This window comes from Panulirus ornatus, chromosome 12 (assembly GCF_036320965.1).
Source record: "Panulirus ornatus isolate Po-2019 chromosome 12, ASM3632096v1, whole genome shotgun sequence".
Taxonomy (NCBI): Eukaryota; Metazoa; Arthropoda; class Malacostraca; order Decapoda; family Palinuridae; genus Panulirus; species Panulirus ornatus.
The window spans coordinates 28,994,206-29,010,535 of record NC_092235.1 but is presented as its reverse complement, the minus strand read 5'-3'; the positions used below and the strand labels follow the sequence as shown (position 1 = coordinate 29,010,535).

The window sequence follows — 16,330 nt, the reverse complement described above, 5'->3', positions numbered from 1 at the left end:
ATGCCTGTGCTGCTTATTAGCCTATAGTGCCTCACCCTTAACAGGCCACTGGCAGACGGAAACTCTACCATATTGTTTTCAGAGGCTCCTGCCAAATGTTCCTACTGACTACTTTTACCTAATATGTATACCTAATCTTCCAACCTGCTGCTTCTCTCTGTTCCTCCCACCTACTGTTCCTACTTCCTGCTACCTAATGGTTTTACCTAATGCATTTGTTTAATGTTCCTAATGACCACTTCTGTCTATTGCTTCTACCATTTTGCTGAAAGGCAGGGGTAATGCATAGCACCAGCCTTAGGAAAATCTGGTTAAAGAATGAGTTGTGTGAGTTAAGTGTTGTCAAGTGTTATGTGACAAGGAGAGATTGTATGTTTGTAGGCAGAATGCTAGCAGACCATGTGTGGGTGAGGCAGAAAGAAAAGACTGCTACCTGGGTCAAAGGAGTGCAGCTAGACAACCACTGAAGTGCTGGCTCACTACACAGCTGTCACTAACCATCCTGATACCCATGTGTGTAGTAACATTAATGTACCCCCCCTGGTCTCTGACTGCCTACCAACTACTACCTATTCATGACAGTAGTAAATTGTAGAGTACAGAGGTTGTTGCCGTTTCTGTTGCTATTGTATCTACTGTTACTGCTTCCTACTGTTGTACTTACTACTTATATTATTGCCATCACCATTTCTACCTTGTTAAGAGGAATGAATAGACACTCAGAAATGAGCATAGATCAGTTTTAGAGAACTTAGTAGGCTACCCATTTGTGTAGCAGGTAGAAAAGAGATAGCAGTAGTAAAGCCTGTGCATGAAAGCAAAGTGAATTGGAGTGGATTGAAGAGGTTCCAGATGTTGACTCAGAAGGATGGAATTGAGTTAGTTTTTCAGTAAGACAAGGTAATTTAGATGAATGTGAGGACTTTCTTGATAGATCTTTAGTTGTCACATAAAATTGTTGAGAAATGAGGATATTGCTAACTTGGATATAAAGTGGGATTTCATTTCTGATTCATAAGGTTTGAAGGGGTTACATTGTATAGTCATCTGCTTCGAGAACCCATGAGATTAGAGTTCAAGTCTTTGGTGAAACTGATTTTAATTTGGTAGTGATTGTGTTGAGGACTGATCTTTGTCAAGTCAGAGCCCTGGATACACTCTTTCTTAAAGCATGTAAATGGAAAATAGTTGGAAGGATGTTTATGATTTTACCACCTTTTGCATTTGAGTGCCTTGCCACTTCAAATTAGTAATTATGTTTGTGTTTGACCTTTGCCCTAGGTGGAATTGGTGGTCAACCATGCCATCCCTAGCCTCCCGAAGACTTACATCCACCGTGTTGGGAGAACTGCCCGAGCTGGCAGGGCTGGCCAGGCTCTTACTTTCATCACTCCACATGAAATCAAGCTTTTGTTGGCAATTGAGGCAGAGACACGAAGGAAAATGATTGAACTGAAGGTCAGTAGAAAAATGAGGAGCTTATACAAATAGATTTAAATAGAAGATTGTGGTATGACATGCAAAAATTAGATAAATTTTGTCATAAGGAAACACTTTTGTGCTTAGATGGAAGTGAGTTTTGGTGTTTGCTGTATACGTCATCTCAACTACAAATATGCTAAATGAGTCTAAGTGTTTCTTTTCTGTTGTGGCAGCACAGCTACTTGAAAGGGTCTCTATCTTCAAAATCCATTAACACATATGTTTATGCTATTGTCAGTCATTAGCAATGGGTTTCTCCTGAGACAACTAGTCTGCTAAAAACATTTATCTTACTTAGAAATTGATGGAAAAATATATGGTCCCATGAACTGAGGATCACAGCAGTCATCTAGACTAGTTCACAGTCATACAGACTCTCCTTGCCACGTGTAACAGTTGACCTCTGTGCCTCATTCCACATCCATGTTTCGCCTACATAGGTCAGGGTTGGGAGGAACTTTGCAATCCCTTAATCTTCGCTTCACCTCCATATTTAAATATCTTTTTTTTTTTTTTTCGCTGTCTCCCGCGTTTGCTAGGTAGCGCAAGGAAACAGACGAAAGAAATGGCCCAACCCACCCCCATACACATGTATATACATACGTCCACACAAGCAAATATACATACCTACACAGCTTTCCATGGTTTACCCTAGACGCTTCACATGCCCTGATTCAATCCACTGACAGCACGTCAACCCCGGTATACCACATCGATCCAATTCACTCTATTCCTTGCCCTCCTTTCACCCTCCTGCATGTTCAGGCCCCGATCACACAAAATCTTTTTCACTCCATCTTTCCACCTCCAATTTGGTCTCCCACTTCTCCTCGTTCCCTCCACCTCCGACACATATATCCTCTTGGTCAATCTTTCCTCACTCATTCTCTCCATGTGCCCAAACCATTTCAAAACACCCTCTTCTGCTCTCTCAACCACGCTCTTTTTATTTCCACACATCTCTCTTACCCGTACGTTACTTACTCGATCAAACCACCTCACACCACACATTGTCCTCAAACATCTCATTTCCAGCACATCCATCCTCCTGCGCACAACTCTATCCATAGCCCACACCTCGCAACCATACAACATTGTTGGAACCACTATTCCTTCAAACATATCCATTTTTGCTTTCCCAGATAATGTTCTCGACTTCCACACATTCTTCAAGGCTCCCAGAATTTTCGCCCCCTCCCCCACCCTATGATCCACTTCCACTTCCATGGTTCCATCCGGTGCCAGATCCACTCCCAGATATCTAAAACACTTTACTTCCTCCAGTTTTTCTCCATTCAAACTTACCTCCCAATTGACTTGACCCTCAACCCTACTGTACCTAATAACCTTGCTCTTATTCACATTTACTCTTAACTTTCTTCTTTCACACACTTTACCAAACTCAGTCACCAGCTTCTGCAGTTTCTCACATGAATCAGCCACCAGCGCTGTATCATCAGCGAACAACAACTGACTCACTTCCCAAGCTCTCTCATCCCCAACAGACTTCATACTTGCCCCTCTTTCCAAAACTCATGCATTCACCTCCCTGACAACCCCATCCATAAACAAATTAAACAACCATGGAGACATCTCACACCCCTGCCGCAAACCTACATTCACTAAGAACCAATCACTTTCCTCTCTTCCTACAAGTACACATGCCTTACATCCTCGATAAAAACTTTTCACTGCTTCTAACAACTTGCCTCCCACACCATATATTCTTAATACCTTCCACAGAGCATCTCTATCAACTCTATCATATGCCTTCTCCAGATCCATAAATGCTACATACAAATCCATTTGCTTTTCTAAGTATTTCTCACATACATTCTTCAAAGCAAACACCTGATCCACACATCCTCTACCACTTCTGAAACCACACTGCTCTTCCCCAATCTGATGCTATGTACATGCCTTCACCCTATCAATCAATACCCTCCCATATAATTTACCAGGAATATTCAACAAACTTATACCTCTCTAATTTGAGCACTCACTCTTATCCCCTTTGCCTTTGTACAATGGCACTATGCACGCATTCCGCCAATCCTCAGGCACCTCACCATGATTCATACATACATTAAATAACTTTACCAACGAGTCAATAATACAGTCACCCCCTTTTTTAATAAATTCCACAGCAATACCATCCAAACCTGCTGCCTTGCCGGCTTTCATCTTCCGCAAAGCTTTTACTACCTCTTCTCTGTTTACCAAATCATTTTCCCTAACCCTCTCACTTTGCACACCACCTCGACCAAAACACCCTATATCTGCCACTCTATCATCAAACACATTCAACAAACCTTCAAAATACTCACTCCATCTCCTTCTCACATCACCACTACTTGTTATCACCTCCCCATTTGCGCCCTTCACTGAAGTTCCCATTTGCTCCCTTGTCTTACGCACTTTATTTACCTCCTTCCAGAACATCTTTTTATTCTCCCTAAAATTTAATGATACTCTCTCACCCCAACTCTCATTTGCCCTCTTTTTCACTTCTTGCACCTTTCTCTTGACCTCCTTACATATCTGCCCTTCATTATTCTATTAAGAGACACAATGACTTCTACCCTGCACTGCTTTCTCCCTTAACTCTCCTTCCTTATCACCACACTTACCCAACACAGCTCCCAGATACTTAAATTCCCTCTCTTCCAGTCTTTTCCCCTTCATATGCACAGCACAATGTAGTACACTTTCTTCTTTCGCTCCATATGGTTTTACAAAATTATATTTTCACTCGTTTCCTTTAAACACCATTACTTGGATTTACCTTCAATCTCCTCCGCTTACATACATCATAAAACACACTTACACCCTTCAGCAGCTCCTCTTCACCCTCACCAAACAACACAGTATCATCTGCAAACAGGCTTGCCACTAGCCACCATATCTCACCAACACACTCCATCTCTGCACCCCTTTTCCCTAGTTTTGTTTTCATCTCTCTTATCACTTCAACCATATATACATATTAAAAAGCCATGGTGTCATCACACAGCCCTGCCTTCCACATACATGTACCCCAAAACTTTAGCTCAGCTCTCCATCCACACTTACACTTGTATTTACTTATCTGTAGAAGGCTTTTACACCATCCATTAGTTGTCCCCTATACCATATATCCTTAACACATCCCACAAAGCATTCCACTCGACTCTGTCATACACTTTCTCCAGATCCACAAAAGCTGTATACAACTTCTTACCTTTCGCTAAATACTTTTCCATGGTCATCATTACTACAAAAATCTGATCCACACGACCCCTATTTTATGTATAACCCCCTTGCTCTTCACTTATTCTGCATTCAGTTACTTCCATCACAGTCAGTTAATATCCCTGCATACACTTTTCCTGGTATACTTAAGAAGACTTATTCCCCTGTAATTACTACATACATCCTACGCACCTTTTCCTTTGAATAAAGGAAGACTGTCACTTCAAATTCTTGCCTACACTTTTCCAGTTATACTTAACAGACTTATTCCCATATAATTGTTACATACATCCTTCCCACCTTTTCCTTTGAATAAGGAAGAATGATAGCTTTCACTCATTCCTCAGGCATAACCTTCTCTTTCCATGTTAAGTTACATATAAGATGAATCCCACCCACTCCAGGTGCATTTCCTACTTTCTGCCTCATTATTGCCCTTCTTACCTTCCTCTTTGCTATAGGCCCCTGCACTTGTATTCTCTTCCTTCCTTCCTCTGTACCCATGCATGGAACAACAGCTGCCTCCCCCTTTTCTACATTCATCAGTTTTTCAAAAGACTCTTTCCGTCTTCCTTTCACTTCCTCTTTTTGATTCAGCAGTTCCCCTTCCTTACTTCTTACATTAACATTTCCACTCTTTCCTTCTTTACCTCCTTCCAGTATTGTTTCTTATTACCCTGAAACTTTTCTCTTAACTTTCTTCAAAATCTTCATCTACTCTTTTTTTTTTTGCTTTCCTCTATCAGCTTCTTAACATTCTGCTTATATATTTTGTATTCTTCACTCCTATTTTCTGAATGTCCACTGGTACATTCCTATTGAGCAATCTGCTATATGCCTTTTTCTTCTCCTCCACAGCATTTGTAATTTCTTCTTTCCACTGTGCATTGCCCTTTTTATTCCTGTATCTCAATACCTTGTATACAACTACTGATTCTACAACCTGTACTGATATTTCTCAAAACATTTTAAACATCTCATTTGCACATGACCGCATTCCTGCATTCACTGCACATTCATCTAAGCTTTCAGTTAACTTCCTTTCATACTCCTTCCTGTATTTTTCCAGATTCATCTTCTCGCTTGCCAACACTTTTTCCTCTCCATTCTTCCTTGCACTATACTTCCACTTCTCCCTGATCCTCATCCCCACAACAACTGAGAAATGATGTCTCCAAAGAATGCTCTCATGACCGCATTCCTGCATTCACTGCACATTCATCTAAGCTTTCAGTTAACTTCCTTTCATACTCCTTCCTGTATTTTTCCAGATTCATCTTCTCGCTTGCCAACACTTTTTCCTCTCCATTCTTCCTTGCACTATACTTCCACTTCTCCCTGATCCTCATCCCCACAACAACTGAGAAATGATGTCTCCAAAGAATGCTCTCATGACTCTAGCATCCAGCACAGCCTCTCTCAATCTTTCAATCACTGCCACAGTTAATCAAAGCCCTTTGCTCTTCTCTTCCAACATTCGTCAATCATGTATATCTGTAGATCATCTTGTGCTGAAAAAAGATGTTTGCAAGGAATTTAAACCCCTCTCAGCTCAAATATCCACAGGATAGCTCCATTCTCATTTACTCTAGGCATTCCCCCATTTACCACCTATCTCACCAATACCATCACATCCCATTTTCGCATACATATCCCAATACAACCATGTTTTTCTCATTCTCAAATTTGTTTGTAGTCATTCAAATTCCTCCGGAAAAGCTTCATTTCATCTTTACCTCATACACTTCATATTCACAATCCCAGTCTTTCCTTTCACCCACACTTTTCTTGATCCATTCTATCCATTCTCGGTGACACCCTCCTATACTCTTGGTGATAGCAGAATTGCACATCCTTCCTTCCCTCTTCCCTGATAATTTTCTTGCATTCCCATTCATACCACACCTCCTTCCATGCCCTCCCATATCTTCCATTTATCATTTTCATTTTCATTCCAGACACCCTGCATGAGGATATGGGTTCTCCAATCCCTAGCACATCTATGCTATAACTTTTAAGCCTCTCCACAATCTCCCTCCATTTATTCTCCCAAGTCATCCCATTCACATTCAGCACCTTCATCCTTAATTGCTTGTTCCTTTTAACTCAGCATAACTGGTAGACTTCAGTGCCACTTCTTAGCCTTTTGTTCCTCACCCACCCATGACAGGTCACTGGCAGAGGGCATCTCCAGTGCATTATTTCCAGAGGCATCGAGGCTCTAAAATTATCAAAACTAAAAGTAACAGTACATCTCGAGTGTTTGTCCAAATCTAAAACTATTGCCCTGATGTAATTGGGCAGTGCATCCCCCTTTTGTTCCACTCCTACGGGCTGTACTGAGGAGGTCACAATGAGAAGGCGGGGTGAGAATTGGCTACTCCAGTAAAACTAGAGTACCCCTCGTGTTGCTTAAACACAATACTTTTCCTAATTCCGAGCTTCTTTACTTTCCACAGTAGCACCACCTACCTCGTTGGTTATGATACTGCCACATTAGACTTCAGAATTTCAGAAACATTTAAAATTTTATGCTGATATTGGATCTTATATGACTTACATTATCGTTACAGTCTTGATAAGTGGTTGAAGGAGGTATAATTGACTCTTCAAGTTGCTGATGAGTCAGTTGACTTGAAAATGACTTGTCAGTTATTTGCCTCTTTTCCATTGTGTGAATCATAAGGGGGGCAAGCCTCACGCCTTCATTAAACTAGGCAAAATTTAGAAAATCACTGTCATACTTTATAGAGTTTGCCTTCCTGCCTTATTTCAACCCAATGTTGACTTGGTTATGGTATTCTTGAAGCATTGGGCCATACAAAATTCAGGTGTTTGGTAAGTGGGACTAAAACAGTAATGCTACCATCCAAGTATTGAATGAATTTTGAAAACCTTGTAAACATTTTCATCTGATTACAAGAATTTTGCATCTCTGTAATGGTATGGCAACTGAGGTTGTCCTCAAGGCTGTTAAAAATCCATCAGCATCTTTTAATGTGTCTGCAGGGGAATGTTAAGATGATATTGGATTTACAGGTGGATGAGGTAATGGTGCAGAAGATCATGAAGCAGGTTAATGTAACACGACGGGAACAGGAGATCAAGTTGGATGAGACTGATTTTGATGAGAAGCGAAATATCAACAAGCGTAAACGACTTATATTAGAGGGGAGGTAAGAGCTGGAAAAGTTCTGGGTGCAGGTGTTTTCTTTAAAGAATAACCTAAAGGCAGTCAAGTTTTAAATAGTTAGAAACAATATTGACAACCTGCTAAATAATTGTTATATGGATAGTAAGAGAAGCATATTGTGAGGCTGTTGTAAAAAATAGTTTGGGTAATGTGAAAACCTTTTTACATAGGAAAGTGAGATATAAGCTAAGTTAGTAAGAAATTTATTGCTAGTGTGGGAATATTTAAGATTAATGTAAGAAATTATATATATCTGCAGGAACAGACGTGTTCGGGCAATAGAGTTGGGGGAAATGTAGTACATTAGCATTGTGGCATACATATGTAATATGAGAATTTATATAAGCAGTATGTAAAATATGTTGTGCTTGCTTGGGAAAAGTATTAAGGCTCTCTGAAAATCAAATGAGGATTGTAAAAAAGTTGTGTGGAATATATTGCTTGTTTAAAAAGGTTTGTGATGGTAAGAGAATGACCCAACACTTTCATTTAACAAAATTCTTAACTATTTTAGGCATTGCAAATGACAAATGAGAGATTCACTCCCCACGCCACAGTCAACAACACAAAGGCAACATACTAATACGTACGAGTACCAGATTTGGAAGAAAAGAATCCATCAGTATCCTGTACAAACAGACCATCTGCTTCACCCTTTTAAAAAAACAGATATAACAAAATTGCAAACCTTAAAACAGAGCACTCAGCACCCTAAATAATGAAACAGATTCTCCCAGTACAGTTGAACCTCAATATCTTTGACACTCATTTCTTTGCAACAGCACAAAGCATTTCTCATTTAAACCATTCCATAACTAACTGCAATCCTGTAAGTAGGAATATATGCTTACCCCTGCCTTACACTTCATTGCCTTGTATTTACAGGTTCCCCCCATCCCCAGCAAACACAACACTGATAAAACACATTTACACTGAAATGACCTGATAAGCAATAGTCAGTAGCTCTCCCGGCCCTCTTAAACATCACCCCACCAAACATATACCCATCTAAAACTACACTTCCCAGACATGTGTGAGTTACACTTTTTCATATGCATTCTGGGCACCACCAATCCTTTGCAACTTTACCACCACTGTTTCAACATATTGCTATATTACTTATGTTCAAGATAAAACATCCATACTGAAGATGGTGAACACTTACTCCTAGATTGCCCTTTACTCTCTTCACACAGACATACAACATATATTCCTTTACCTATGGATGTGCCCTATGGACATGCATAGCTTTGTGAGTTTTCTAGGTGCTCTGTAGGTGTTCATCGGGCAGGAAGGTGAGTTCACCTTACTGCCACATTGCAGACAAACCTCACACAACAGAAACAGAAAATCGGAGTAATGTAGTAAATAGGGTTTTTAGTAAAAGGGGTTACAAGTTGTCATTGAGCCGAACCACACCATATAAAGCAGTCAAGAGAAACCAAGGGAAGATCTGTCAGGCCTAGTTGTAGATAGGGGGAGCCAGTTTTGATTCATTATTCATGACAGAGAGTGTAGGTTCCTGGTACTAACTTGGTAATATGGAAATCAGGAAACAGGTACCAAAAGTATATATATATATATATATATATATATATATATATATATATATATATATATATATATATATATATATATATATATGTCCTTGGGGATAGGGGAGAAAGAATACTTCCCATGTATTCCCTGTGTGTCGTAGAAGGCAACTAAAAGGAGAGGGAGCTGGTGGCTGGAAATCCTCCCTTCCCATTTCAATTTTCCAAAAGAAGAAATAGAGAGGTAGGCCAAGTGAGGATATTCCATCTAAGGCTTACTCCTCTGTTATTAATGCTACCTCTCTAAAGCGGGATAAGGTGAATATGTATGAAAAAAAAAATATATTTATTTATTCATTTATTTATTTTGCTTTGTCGCTGTCTCCCACGTTAGCAAGGTAGCACAAGGAAACAGACCAAAGAATGCCCAACCCACTCATATACACATGTATATACATACATGTCCACACACGCACATATACATACCTATACATTTCAACATTAGGAAAGATTGACCAAGAGGATATATGCATCAGAGGTGGAGGGAACGAGGAGGTGGAAAGATGGAGTGAAAAAGATTTTGAGTGATCGGGGCCTGAACATGCAGGAGGGTGAAAGGCGTGCAAGGAATAGAGTGAATTGGAATGATGTGGTATACCAGGGTCAATGTGCTGTCAGTGGATTGAACCAGGGCATGTGAAATGTCTGGGGTAAACCATGGAAAGTTCTGTGGGGCCTGGATGTGGAAAGGGAGCTGTGGTTTTGGTGCATTATTACATGACAGCTAGAAACTGAGTGTGAACAAATGGGGCTTTTGTTGTCTTTCTAGCGCTACCTCGCGCACATGAGGGGGGAGGGTGTTGTTCTTTCATGTGTGGCGGGGTGGCGATGGGAATGAATAAAGGCAGACAGTATGAATTATGTACATGTGTATATATGTATATGTCTGTGTGTGTATATATATGTATACGTTGAGATGTATAGGTATGTATATTTGTGTGTTTGGACTTGTATGTACATGCATGTGTATGTGGGTTGGTTGGGCCATTCTTTCATCTGTTTCCTTGCACTACCTTGCTAACGTGGGAGACAGCAACAAAGCAAAATGAAAAAAAAATATATATTTATTTATTTATTTATTTTGCTTTGTCGCTGTCTCGTGTTAGCGAGATAGCGCAAGGAAACAGATGAAAGAATGGCCCAACCCACCCACATACACATATGTCCACACACGCAAATATACATACTTATACATCTCAACGTATACATATATATACACACCCAGACATATACATATATACACATGTACATAATTCATACTGTCTGCCTTTATTCTTTCCCATCGCCACCCCGCCACACATGAAATAACAACCCCCTCCCCCCTCATGTGCACGAGGTAGCGCTAGGAAAAGACAACAAAGGCCACATTCGTTCACACTCAGTCTCTAGCTGTCATATAATAATGCACCGAAACCACAGCTCCCTTTCCACATCCAGGCCCCACAGAACTTTCCATGGTTTACCCCAGATGCTTCACATGCCCTGGTTCAATCCATTGACAGCACGTCGACCCCGGTAATACCACATCATTCCAATTCACTCTATTCCTTGCACGCCTTTCACCCTCCTGCATGTTCAGGCCCCAATCACTTAAAATCTTTTTCACTCCATCTTTCTACCTCCAGTTTGGTCTCCCACTTCTCGTTCCCTCCACCTCTGACACATATATCCTCTTGGTCAATACATATATACACATGTACATAATTCATACTGTCTGCCCTTACTAATTCCCGTCGCCACCCCGCCACATATGAAATGACAACCCCCTCCTGATGTGCGTGAATTAGCGCTAGGAAAAGACAAGGGCCACATTTGTTCACACTCAATCTCTAGCTGTCATGTATACTGCACCGAAACCACAGCTCCCTTTCCACATCCAGGCTCCACAAAACTTTCCATGTTTTACCCCAGACGCTCACATGCCCTGGTTCAATCCATTGACAGCATGTCAACCCCAATATACCACATCGTTCCAACCCCAATATACCACATTGTTCCAATTCACTCTATTCCTTGCACTCCTTTCACCCTCCTGCATGTTCAGGCCCCGATCACTCAAAATCTTTTTCACTCCATGTTTCCACCTCCAATTTGGTCTCCCACTTCTCATTCCCTCCACCTTTGACACATATATCCTCTTAGTCAATTATTCCTCACTCATTCTCTCCATGTGACCAAACCATTTCAAAACACACTCTTCTGCTCTCTCAACCACACTCTTTTTATTACCACACATCACTCTTACCCTTTCATTACTTACTTGATCAATCCACCTCACCCCACATATTGTCCTCAAACATCTCATTTCCAGCACATCCACCCTCCTCCCCACAACTCTATCTATAGCCCACGCCGTGCAACCATATAACACTGTTGGAACCACTATTCCTTCAAACATACCCATTTATGCTTTCCAAGATGACGTTTTCGACTTCTACACATTTTTCAATGCTCCCAGAACTTCCGCCCCCTCCTCCACCCTATGATTCACTTCCTCTTCCATGGTTCCATCCACTGCCAAATCCACTCTCAGATATCTAAAACACTTCACTTCCTCCAGTTTCTCTCCATTCATACTTAACTCCCAGTTGACTTGTCCCTCAACCCTACTGTACCTAATAACCTTGCTCTTATTCACATTTACTCTCAGCTTTCTTCTTTCACACACTTTACCAAACTCAGTCACCAACCTCTGCAGTTTCTCACTTGAATCAGCCACCATAGCTGTATCATAAGCGAACAAAAACTGACTCATTTCCCAGGTGGTGCACGTGATTTAGTATATGCATAAAACCACAAGGAAAATGAAACACGTTTTTAAATGCACTTTTGTGAAATGATCACATCATCAGGGGAGATACAAGAATGAGATAGAAGACGTAGAACAGTCAGTTGATATATAAAAGGAAGAGACGTAGCTAAGACGCCATTGATAAATAAGCATTACTGGATGGTGGTGTTCGAGTCTGGCATTTGGACAATACTTAGATGGAAGGAGTGCAAATGACTGGGAGATGTATAAAAGAAAGCAGCCGGAGGTAAGGAGACGTAGCAAAGACGCCGTTGGTAAATAAGCATTACTGGATGGTGGTGTTCGTGTCTGGCATTTGGACTATACTTAGATGGAAGGAGTGCAAATGAATGGGAGATGTATAAAAGAAAGCAGCAGGAGGCCAAGAGGAAGGTGCAAGGGTTGAAAAAGAGGGCAAATGAGAGCTGGGGGGAGAGAGTATCATTAAACTTTTGGGAGAATAAAAAGATATTTTGGAAGGAGGTGAATAACATTCGTAAGACGAGAACAAATGGAACATCAGTGAAGGGGCCAGGTGGGAAGGAATAACTGGTAGTGATGAAGTGAGATGGAGTATTTTGAAGGTTTGTTGAATGTGTTTGATGATAGAGTGGCAGATGTAAGGTGTTTTGGTTGGGGTAGTGTGCAAAGTGAGAGGGTCAGGGAGAATGGTTTGGTTAAGAGAGAAGAGATTAGTGAAAGCTTTGCAGTTGATGAAATCTGGCAAGTTGGCAGGTTTGGATGGTATTGCAGTTGAACTTAAGAAAGGGGGCGACTGGGTTAAGAGAGAAGAGATTAGTGAAAGCTTTGCAGTAGATGAAATCTGGCAAGGTGGCAGGTTTGGATGGTATTGCAGTTGCATTTATTAAGAAAGGGGGCAACTGTGATGTTGATCCAATGGTAAGGATATTCAGTGTATGTATGGATCATCATGAAGTGCCTGAGGAATGCATGCATGATGCCATTGTACAAAGGCAAACGGGATAAAAGTGAGTATTCAAACTACAGAGGCATAAGTCTGTTGATTGTTCCTGAGAAATTATATGGGAAGGTATTGATTGAGAAGGTGAAGGCATGTACAGAGCATCAGTTTGGGGAAGAGCAGTGTGGTTTTGGAAATGGTAGGGGATGTGTGGATCAGGTGTTTGCTTTAAAGAATGTATGTGAGAAATACTTCGAAAAACAAATTGTTTTGTATGTAGTATTTTTAGACCTGGACAAGGCATAAGTTTGTGGATTGGATGGTTAGGGAGGTAAATGCACGTTTTGGGGATAGGGGCAAGTATGCAGTCTGTTGGAGATGAGGGGCCTGGGAAGTAAGTCAGTTGTTGTTCGCCAATGATACAGCACTGGTGGCTGATTCAAGCGAGAAACTGCAGAAGTTGGTAACCGAGTTTGGAAAAGCATGTGAAAGGAGAAAGTTGAGAGTAAATGTGAATAAGAGCAAGGTTGTTAAGTTCGGTAGGGATGAGGGACAAATAAATTGGGATGTAAGTTTGATTGGAGAAAAATTGGAGGAAGGGAAATGTTTTAGATATCTTGGGGTGGACTTAGCAGTGAACAGAGATATGAAAGCGAGTTGAATCACAGGGTTAGGGTAGGGGGCGAAGGTTCTGGGAGGAATGAAGAAAGTGTGAAAAGAGAGAACGTTATCTCAAAGAGCTAAAATGGGCATGTTTGAAGGAATAGTAGTTCCAACAATATTATATAGTTGCGAGGCATGTGCAGGCCTTGATTGTTCAAAATTTTTTTCATTCCATCTTTCCACCTCCAATTTGGTCTTCCGCTTCTCCTTGTTCCCTCCACTTCTGGCACATATATCCTCTTTGGCCCCCTTTCCTCTTTCATTCTCTCCATGTGCTCAAACCATTTAACAACCTCTTCTACTCTCTTAACCAGACTCTTTATTTGTGTAGAGATCCTGACTTGGAAGAGAAAAAAAGACAGAAGTATTTGAAGAAACGTAGAAGGGCAGAGAGACAAGAACGAAATATGGTACTGGAAGATTTGGAGAAAAGAATAAAAAGACCAAGTGCAAGGAAGAGCCAAACTGTCACCCTAAGAGTTAAAGAAGAAAGTAGGTAGTGAAGGATATTAATAAAAGAAATTGTTAGTAGATTAAGACCAGTCTGTTTTTTGTTGATATATGTATACATTTCTAAGTTTTAAAACTACTTAGAAAGTATATTTATATTTGAATAGATTATAAAACTGAATGGATGTTAGTTTCATATGTTTAATGTAATAAGTTTATATTCTGCTTTCTTGTAGTCTGTTTATTGTATTATTAACCATTATACATTTCTGAGTAGTTGGGAGGCTGTTAAAGTCATATTACTTTTTGTCACCCCTTATGTCACATGAGTCATCCTTTACTCACTTCCATTCACCTTTAGCTGAGAACACTTCTCATTGTTTGGCCATATTTTCTACATGCTCACCACTCCATCTTCTATTTCTTCAAACACCAAGATAGTTCTTCAGTTTCCTCAGATTACTCTATGCACATTTACTGTATTTCTCCATTCCTTAGCCACCTCCCAGAAAATTCAGTTGTGTAAATTCTTCATTTAGTAGAGTTGTATTTCTCATGTATTTGTATGAAAGCATTGCGCTGTTTCTTGTTGCAATCATTACCATATTATGTCAGATCTTATATAGCTATTGTATGGGGGAATATATCCTTCATCTGTGTGTCCTTCCATTAATAATTTTTGTTTCTTTTTTGCATATACTTGAAGATAGAAGCCGTTTGATTCCAGGTTTTATATATTTATATGTCTATCACCAGTACTCATTTCCCAGTTTAATCGGGTAATTAAGGTACAGTAAAGCCTTTGCAGCATCACTTATATACTCAACATGTCTGTATATATAAGGGATAGACATGTTTTCTGAAACTTAAGCAAATAGTCGGAAGCCCCAATTTTGGGTATTATGATGTATCTAAGCCTGTAACTTTAACTGTTGATGCCTCAGGGTATGCCTTAGGGGTTTGTATTCTTCAGAAAGATCACCCTGTTGCATATGCTTCCAAGTCCCTGACTAAAACTTAGAGCAAATTGAAAAGGAGATTTTTGGCCATTGTTTTTGGGAGCTGAAAAATTCCTTATCTGTATAGGAGAAGTAAAGTTGTAGAAACTGATCATATACCCTTAGAGAGTATTTTCAAGAAGTATTTGTTGTCTGATCCTCCTAGGTTACAAAGAATGCTTTATAGACTAGGAATATTCCTTAGAGGTACATTATAAGAAAAGGAAGGGCATGCATATAGCTGATGCTTTAAGTCATTTGGGCTGAAGGTACACCACAGAGGAGTAAGCATTAGTGCAGTGAGATTAGAACATCTAGATGTAGACTAACAGAATCCCCTAAGAGGTAAGATCTATGTATGTATGATGTAAAAGTAATCTTTGTACTTTGCATAACTATAAGTAATGTTTAGTTTATTTGGTTTTATTTTTTTGTTTTGGGGAAAGATGTAATGACAATTATTTCAGTTCATATGTAAATTATATTTTCATTATATGACATTGTATTTGTTGCAGGCAATTATATTTCTTTTAAAAGGACTTGTCATGATGCAGGGGATTAAGTGGAAGGTGCCACTAATGGAAAAGCTGTTTCTCACAGTCCCTCTGCCTTCTTCTTAAAGCCACCTTGACTTGGCATGTGTTACACATTGCATGTGACAGCTTGAGAATGGATGCGAGTAAATGTGGCCTTTCTTTGTTCCTGGCGCAACTTTGCAAATGCAGGAAATGGTGATCTAGTATGAAGAGAAAAATTTTCATATTTTTTCACCATTTTTCATGTTGGCAAGGTAGCACCAGGAATTGATCAAGAAAGGCCTTATTTACTCACATCCATTCTGTTATGTTCATTGCACAGAAACCACAAGCCCCCTATTCACAACTAGGCTCTATAACCTTCTGTAATTTCCTCCAGCTGCCTCATAACTTTGTGGTCCAGTCCATTCACAGCACATCAGTCCAATTTACTCTATCCCATGCATACTTTTTACCCTCTTGCATGTTC

General features: G+C 40.1%; 1 protein-coding gene across 1 annotated transcript in view; it reads left to right on the top strand.

Annotated features, from left to right (window-relative positions):
• Positions 1 to 16,330, top strand: part of Dbp45A (putative ATP-dependent RNA helicase Dbp45A) — a 56,605-nt gene that overhangs the window by 29,079 nt on the left and 11,196 nt on the right. Inside the window, exons 7-9 of the mRNA XM_071667735.1 lie at positions 1,282 to 1,458; positions 7,753 to 7,889; positions 14,209 to 14,369. Of these exons, the coding sequence (XP_071523836.1) occupies positions 1,282 to 1,458; positions 7,753 to 7,889; positions 14,209 to 14,369 (475 nt within the window). The remainder of the gene's footprint in view (positions 1 to 1,281; positions 1,459 to 7,752; positions 7,890 to 14,208; positions 14,370 to 16,330) is intronic.